Genomic DNA, 8424 nt, shown 5'->3' on the forward strand with positions numbered 1-8424 from the left:
TTGAATCCCATGCCTATGATTTCCAGCTACGAAAGTCAACAAATAGTCGGGTTTCATATGAATTAGATATCAGGTTATTGCAAATGTCATTTTGGTTACTGTATTAAATTATATACTATTGTTTTATTACAGTTTTTTGTTATCTTATCTTTGTTATTTCCCGTTAGATTTGGGCAAGTCTGGGACCTTCTGTACGTTTTGTTCAACTAATCAGTGTTCTTACATTAAATGAACTCGGCGAGCAATCGGTATATACTTGAGCACATCACATCAGCCTAAATTCATATGGTTGATATTTAACAAAAGTTTTCAGCACATAAAATAATTAGGAAATAAAAGTTCTCACACCATATATCACTTTTATGCATAATGTCTGACTAGTTTTAGATTTTTTAATATAATGCCTCATTGCATTTCTTTTAACACTTCTTTTTATAAGTTTTACATTGATATGCAATAAGTTTTAGCACAATCGGGCAATTTTACTGCAATGATGAGTCATTTGCTTTATGTACCCCTTGTTGCATACTTATTGTAAGAAATAAATATCCCTTTTCTTTAACTGTGCCAATAAGATTTGTCAGTTAACTTGCTATTTTCTGGTGACTCGTAATTCTGTGATCTCTGAAATACTTGATATCAGAAACAAGAAATGCTCTCACAGCTTGTAATTAAATTACATACATACAGTTGTGTAATTTACTGTACTTAAATCTTTCTTTTCAAATGTATCTACATGGTTAACGTCTTTGCTACTTGTTTAATGTCTTGAAAAGATTTATCTGTTTCTGTTATTCCTGTAGATTGGTACTTGGGATCCATCAGTCTGGAGGAACTTTTTGACCTTTTGTGGTTTTGTGTTTCCTTTGGGTCCTTATCTATTGCTGCAGTGATAGGGGTCAAGGAAGGACATCGCTCAGGGTGTGGAGGGTAAGGCTCAGGACCTATGAGTGACAACAGAACTGGTAGAAGAACAAGCCCGTGGAAGAGACCGAAAGCTGACACGCCCGTAAAGATTTGGAAAAAAGACAAGAATAGATGTGAATCGGAAGGTGCAAGGAGCAGGAAAGCAACTAAGGTAGAAATGCCTCCATGAAACACTGCAGGTCCTACCTGTGCAATTGAAGCTTGGATGCGGTCTTTCTTGCTACCCGTCACGTTGAGGAAAGCGTGGGCCATATGAGCTGAGTAATCAACACAGATCCCTATTGCCAGCACTAAAGCAATGCAGGTGACTGTATCAATGGTGAGGCCACAGATATGCATGAGTGCCGTCACGTCAAGAAGTGTGGCGAGTACGCTTAGTAAGACTAGAAATGCAGCCCGAAATGATGCCAGGAGAAGGAGAGTCATGCTTGCAACGACAATCACTACTACGCTCAAGTTTCGCCAGAGCTCGGCTGCTAATGTCGAGTCTGTTTCCCATTGACTGTATACATGTGCCCATACTGCATTATACCCGGATACATTTGCAGCGGCCACAATTTTTCTAATATTAATCATTGCTGCTTGTTGTTCTGATCTTTCTTCTATTCTAGCATATGTAAAGTCAACTTTGAAAGCTCTAAATGGAGGAGCAGGCTCATTGCAGGTCAAGTCTCCATCAAATAGAAAATGGCTCTTGAATTGTGCACCACTCTTAGAATTCAAAAAGAGGCTGAGGATATCGTGCATCGTTCTAGAAGTCATATTAACTTCAGTGTAATGACTGTATTCGAGCATGTACACATCGAAAATATTAAACCACGCATTGACCTGAGTTATGTAGGGAGAGTCTTTAAGGGATGCCGCTAATTCCCGTAATGCAGGCATTTCTTCTGGCAGAGAGACGTTTGAGAAAAACACGCTTCCCTGCTCACCGTCTTTTGGGAAATGTGAATCCATAGATGTAAACCATTGATACAAGTAAGAGGATCTTGGCAAAAACCAAATCGGACTAAATTCTTGGCGAAGACTTATTGCACCCCATACACCTACTCCTAACATGAGGGTGGCTGCTATTATTACTGTCACTCGTACAGGGGTTTTTATCAAATATGAGGCGTAGCCTTTCATAGCACGAGTTATTGTCCAATTTGTGATTCTTGGGAGTTTGTAACAGATAGGTTTCTTCAAATCTTGATATTTCTGGTTAATGGAAAGAGCTGCTACAAATACAGTAGACTGTAGACAGTATACAGCAGACACCCCAACTGCAGCATAGATGCAAAACCAACAAAGAGCTGGAACCTGTGTAGTTGCTCCAATCAAAAAGGCCACAGCATCTGTCAATGATGTGACAGTGATAGCTACGCCGGCATGCCGAAGTGCATCTCTTGCTCTCGATTGTAAGGAGTCTTTGTTACCAGCGGCTTTCCAGGATGCAACAATAACATACATATCGTCAACTCCAAGTGCTACGAGCAATACAGGTAGTACCGAGTTTATTGGACCATATGGTACCCCAACAATTGAACATAGACCAAATGTTGCTGCAATAGCTGCAGCTATGCATACAAGACCCACAATGGCAGGCCCAGGGCACCCTAGAGTGACTAGTACATAGAGTATTAGCACCATCCATCCACACACAACCCACTTTATATCATGTTTAATAGTTTCAGCACTGACTTTCCCAAAGCTGTGAGCAGCATGGACATATAATTTAATATCTGGAGCCACATATGACTCCACTTCTTCCACCAAAGCCATTTCCCAAGCCATCCCTCCCTCATCCACAATATCTCCAGTGCCAATATCCACTACATTCGTCTTGTTTTTTTGTATTTGAGTTGTCCAAGTATGCAGTGTTGCTTTGGCTGCTATGATGGTGTTATTCTCATCCCTCTGGATACCCCCTAGGTATTTATCAAAATTAGTTGGATAGCCAAAGACGTTGCTCATAAAAGCTTCATTGACATCCCTCACAACTTTTTCGTCTGTGAGCTTAGCGATGGCGTCGTCGTCATAACCCCAGATTTCCAAAAGGCTTGTCTCGTAGCAGAGACTTTGCTTTGACTCAAGTAGGTCACAGTATTCGGATCTCGGTAGGATTAGGCTGTAATCATCTTTCACATCTTGAATTGTTTTTTGAGATACGGCTTTCATCATCAACGCCTCCTCTGCTGACAAGTTACTGTTAGTTGTTGGTTCAGTCGCCCATTGCTCTTCGTAATCGTAGTCGCTCCACCTGTCTGTTGTGTTTGCATTTTCAAGCCAGTCATAGCTGGTCCAGTTGATGGGCGACCAAGTAGAATTTAACGTGTCTATATAATTATACTCTGTTTCGTATTCCTGAGTAGCATTTTCATTGTTAAGCAAAGATGGCACTCGAATACATATGTCAGTCCACCCGATAGTTTCCCCTCCGATCGTGACTGATATATCGTAGACTTTTTGATGGATTTTCATTATGTGTTGGATTGCACGTGCTGTTAGGATATTCTCGCCCTCCCACAAAGCAATGTGCCGACGAAACTCGTTTGGGAAGTTCTCGGTTTTCCATTCATTTACCTGAAATACATAGTGTTATGTTATTAGTGTTACATAAAATATTGTGTCAATTACATGAAGAGATGAAGCTTACATCAGATTTCAAGATTACCACCATTTTATTTATGTAGGTAGGATAGCAAAATAACTGGAAGGAACAGAGCTACAATGCCAGTTTTTTTTATTTTACTTTTCTTTTGCCAATACCTCTTGTTTCCCAAGTCTTGGGATATACAGTATGCTTAGAAGATTAACAGGGGTAGAATTTACTACATACAATTTTAGTTGTTTGAAAGTGAGGTATTGCTACATTAGAACTTATGTGACTCAAAAGATAATTTTCTTTGCATAGTGTCCGTAGATTTTGTTGTGTTTGGGAATACTGTAAAGGTGTTTTGAAGAATTGTCAGGTATTTCCTATAAGGTAAACAATTTATTGGTTCCATTAATTATATGTGGATTTTATAATATTTATCTATAAATTTGGCATCTGACTTTCAATACAAAATAGAAAGAAGACCTTTAAGTAGAACTTGATTGCAGAAAGAATTGGATTATTAATGATGTACAGTTCATCATGATAGTTGATCCTTGTACCTATGCTATTGGAGAATATATTAGCTATTTTTATTAACCTCCCCTGTTGTTCATATTGCTTTCTTCTCAAAATTTTACTATACTTCTAAATGTTTCCCATTTTCTTCCCTTTAAGATGTCATGTCTCTCGCCCACCAAGGGAACTTCGGGTGATTAACGGAAACCCATGATGTGGGTATATGCACCTGTCGTCTTCAGTCTCTCGTGGGTGCTTTCTTAATTAGGCCGACGTTTACAAACCCACTCCTGATTCAAAATACGTTAATCGTAGTTACTTGTGATGGATTATGGCTTTGTTAGTAATTACTTTATATATTTTTCAAGGGTATTTAGGGAATCCCGATTCTCATTTTCTTCGTGTCTATTGCCGAGGACTATATTGATATTTAGATAATTATTGTGAAGAATGCAAAAGCCCTACATTTTCCCTCGTGGAAAAGTACAGTATGTTTAGATGGGGATTAAACACACTAGTACCTCTAAACATGAAGGAAAACTAGCATTTAGTTCAGGGTAAACTCTAGGGAATTCTAGTTTTGTTGATCATGGAAAGGACGAGGTTAGGAAGGCCACTCAATTATTATTACTAGCTAAGCTACAAGCCTGGCTGGAAAAAAACAGGATGCTATAAGCCCAAAGGCTCACACTGAAAATAGCCCTGTGAGGAAAGAAAATAGGATAAAAGAATAGTGTGCCTGAGTGCATCCTCAAGCAAGAGAACTCTAACTGAAGACTAAAGAACAATGGTTTTGTTTTGGAGTGTCCCCCTAGAAAAGTCTCTTTTACCCTTATCAAGAGGTTAGTAGCCACTGAATAATTACAGTGCAGTAGTTCAACCTTGAGCTTGATCATGGAGAGGTCGAGGTTGGGAAGGCCACTTAATTATTATTATTTTTACTAGCTAGGCTACAACCCTGGCTGGAAAAAACAGGATGCTATTAGCCCAAAGGCTCCAATGTAAATAGCTCAGTGAGGAAAGGAAACAGAATATTGTGCCTGAGTGCATCCTCAAGCAAGAGAACTATAACCAAAGACTTGGAGTGTCCTCCTAGAAAAGTCTCTTTTTGACATTGTTTATAGTTTATATAGAACATATCGTATCTGTTTTGATGCTGTTACTGTTTTTAGAATGATGTATTGTTAATTTATTCTCATTTATTTATTTCCTTATTTCCTTTCCTCACTGGGCTATTTTTCCCTGTTGGAGCCCTTGGGCTTATAGCATCTTGCTTTTCCAACTAGGGTTGTAGCTTGGCTAGTAATAATAATAATAATAATAATAATAATAATAATAATAATAATAATAATAATAATAATAATAATAATACCCTTATTAAGAGGATAGTAGTCACTGAACAATTACAGTGGAGTAGTTAATCCCTTGAGTGTAGAAGAATTGTTTGGCAATCTCTATCCTATTTTTGGTTCTGTGTTGGATATTAATAGGATTGATAAGGTGACTGCACAAGTGGATGCCAAGATACAGAGTGATGCTTTTAGGATTTTTCCTAGGAGGACCGCTGTTTTCGCCTATACTTCAGTGTTAAATAAGCCTCTTAATTTGCCTGGCTCCAAGGGTTTCATTTTGTATTAGTGGTAGGACGCTAGGATTCTGCCCTAGCAGACATATCCTGTGTCCAGAAATGCTATATCTTTCTGGTTAAAAGATTAGTCAGAGATTCATAAGAGTTGCATCCAAGTTAGATGAAAGGCTTGAAGTGAGAGTATATAATATTCCTGCTACATCTCTGGATCTTCTTAGGAATCTTTCTTTGGTAAATGTTGTAGTTATAGCTTAGTGGTAGATCAAATCACTACTACCAAACATCTTGAAATATCTTAGTTGTTTGATCAAGATTGCTGTGGTTTAGTTGCCATAATAGCTGAGAGGATGTGGTTTGATAAAAAGTTTGTTTTTTGTTCAGTTTCTTAATGGATGAATTAATTGGTCTTTTTCGGTTCCATATCCAGTCTGGAGCATCACTTATAACCTTAGGTTTGGTATTGATACTAGACTAAGAGGTAAGTTTGGTGTATTAATGAATAAATTTTAAGACTTTATAATTTCTTATCTTTTTCCATCATGACCCACCTCCAGCAAGGTGCGAGTCAGCATTTTGAACATCAGAGTATTGTTCATAGGGATATCAGTGAAATTTTAATGAGATTAATTTCTGTAGCTTGTTCACTTGATGTTCATATACATGTCCACCCTCTCTCCCCACGGATTAATGATAGAGGATAGGATATTAGTTTTGACTTTGAGACTGAAGATGGTGGATGCATCTATCCAAGTTGTGGGTTTGCCATTTGTCACCAGCATTCTTCATGGTGGGTAAGAAAGACTCATAGTATCTTGAATGGAAGAAAATGAGAAGTTTTGAAAAATTCTTTAACGTTCAAAATGCTTCTAGAAGACTAAAATTACTACCAGATCTATGTTCAGACTGCATATATAATGTTCAAGATGCTTCCAAAAGACTACAATCTCCGTAGTGTAGTATCGATGCATGCTATACTTCATGGACAAAGCAATACGAGCATCAGGGGAGTATAGAAATAAAAAAAGATATTCACATTTAATTTTCCTTGAACACCTTAATGCCCTCATATCTTTCAATTCTTATTTCAATACAGTATAATAATTCATATATATTTATATGAAGTTTTAGTCCCTTCACCCACCTTTGCAAATTCAGACTGACCAGGAATCCATAACTTATACGGACGTGATTCTTGCTTGATGTTGAACAGTCCAACCGAGGAGAGTAATACCAGAACGAGGCAGAAGCAGGATGCCTTCACTGGATGCGAGGAGACTTGCGCTCCCCAGTTTCCGCAGCCCTTTTCCACTAGCCCTACGACAAGTATACTCGCTTGGAAGAGGCAGTTGGTTGATCTGTGGGAAATCAGATGTTTATTTATGATATATTGGAAGTGGTTGAGATGAGAATGCTGAGGTGAATGTGTGGTGGCACAATAAAATATAAGATCTGTAATGAATTGATCAGGGGGACAGTTTCAAAGAAAGTTCAGGCAAGAAGACGAATATGGTTTGGTCATGAAGAGAGAAGATGAGCGTGCATGGGTTATGAACTTTTATGTGGAGGGCAGAAGAAGGATGGGAAGGCCAAAATTCAGATGGAAAGATAATTATTGAATGACATGAAGGAAAAGGGTCTAAGAGAATAGGATGTACAGGACACAGGAAGGTGGAGAAGGGTGACTAGAAAAAGCGACCCCATATCGAAATGGGAAAAGCTGAAGGCAAAGAAGGAGAAAGACTTTAAATCTGGTACTTCAGGAGCAAAATAAAAAATGAAAGTTTTTGGGATGATTTTAAAAGCATTCGCTACATGTTCATGAAAATAACAGACTACCAACCAAGCAAGACCAATTTAATTCAAGTATTCCTGTAGATAAAAATTGGAACAAAGTTAACAGCTTGATTTTCTAGAAGGAATCATTATATTTTGAACTGCATTGGGCTTACAGCAATGGTATGAATATGCACTGCACCTGTATAATTTTATATGTATACATTTTTATACTTGTTGAATATCCAGTTAAGACTGCAAAGAACTTCTAAATGAAGCTGTGCATCTAGGACTATACAGGGCTCCTTTTGGTACATAAAACTTATTCGTGGCTAAGTTTGGTAGATTGATTGTGGAAGTGACATGATATGATTTGATCCATTAATTATTAAACAGAATTTTTTTCAATAGGAATTCGTAGAAAACAAACAAAAGAAAATTCTACTAAATGTTTATTAAGATTTTTATGTTTCTCTAGAGCAAAACCAACAAAAACCTGATGGGAGTTATTTATTTTTTTTTTCATTTCAGGAGGATATTAAGATGAACTAGTTCGCCACACTAGCAGATGAACTTTTGCTCAGACGGGTCAACAAAGGTAAGTCATATGGAAGCCTTTTGCACTTATTTTCACCTATTATTATTATTATTATTATTATTATTATTATTATTATTATTATTTTTATTATTATTTTTATTATTGTTATTATTATTATAATTATTATTTTTATTATTATTTTTATTGTTATTATTATTTTATTAATATTATTATTATTATTATTATTTTTTATATTATTATTATTATCATTATTAATAATATTATCATCATTATTATATTTTATTATTATTATTATTATTATTATTATTAATAATAATATTATTATAATTATTATTATTATGGTTATATTATCATTATTATTATTATTATTTTTGTTATTATTATTGTTATTATTATAATCATTATTATTATGGTTATATTATTATCATCATCATTATTATTATTATTATTATTGTTATTATTATTACTAGCTAAACTACA

The 8424-nt window shown here is 36.3% G+C and overlaps 1 protein-coding gene across 1 annotated transcript in view; it reads right to left on the bottom strand.

The window, feature by feature from the left end:
- Nucleotides 1–209: 209 nt before the first annotated feature.
- LOC137644659 (patched-related protein 9-like) overlaps nucleotides 210–8424 on the bottom strand; it is a gene marked incomplete at its 5' end in the record, with an annotated part of 12338 nt that continues 4123 nt past the window's right edge. Inside the window, 2 exons of the mRNA XM_068377611.1 lie at nucleotides 210–3492; nucleotides 6754–6967. Coding sequence (XP_068233712.1) covers nucleotides 733–3492; nucleotides 6754–6967 — 2974 coding nt within the window. The remainder of the gene's footprint in view (nucleotides 3493–6753; nucleotides 6968–8424) is intronic.

This window comes from Palaemon carinicauda, chromosome 7 (assembly GCF_036898095.1).
Source record: "Palaemon carinicauda isolate YSFRI2023 chromosome 7, ASM3689809v2, whole genome shotgun sequence".
In the NCBI taxonomy this organism is placed as follows: domain Eukaryota; kingdom Metazoa; phylum Arthropoda; class Malacostraca; order Decapoda; family Palaemonidae; genus Palaemon; species Palaemon carinicauda.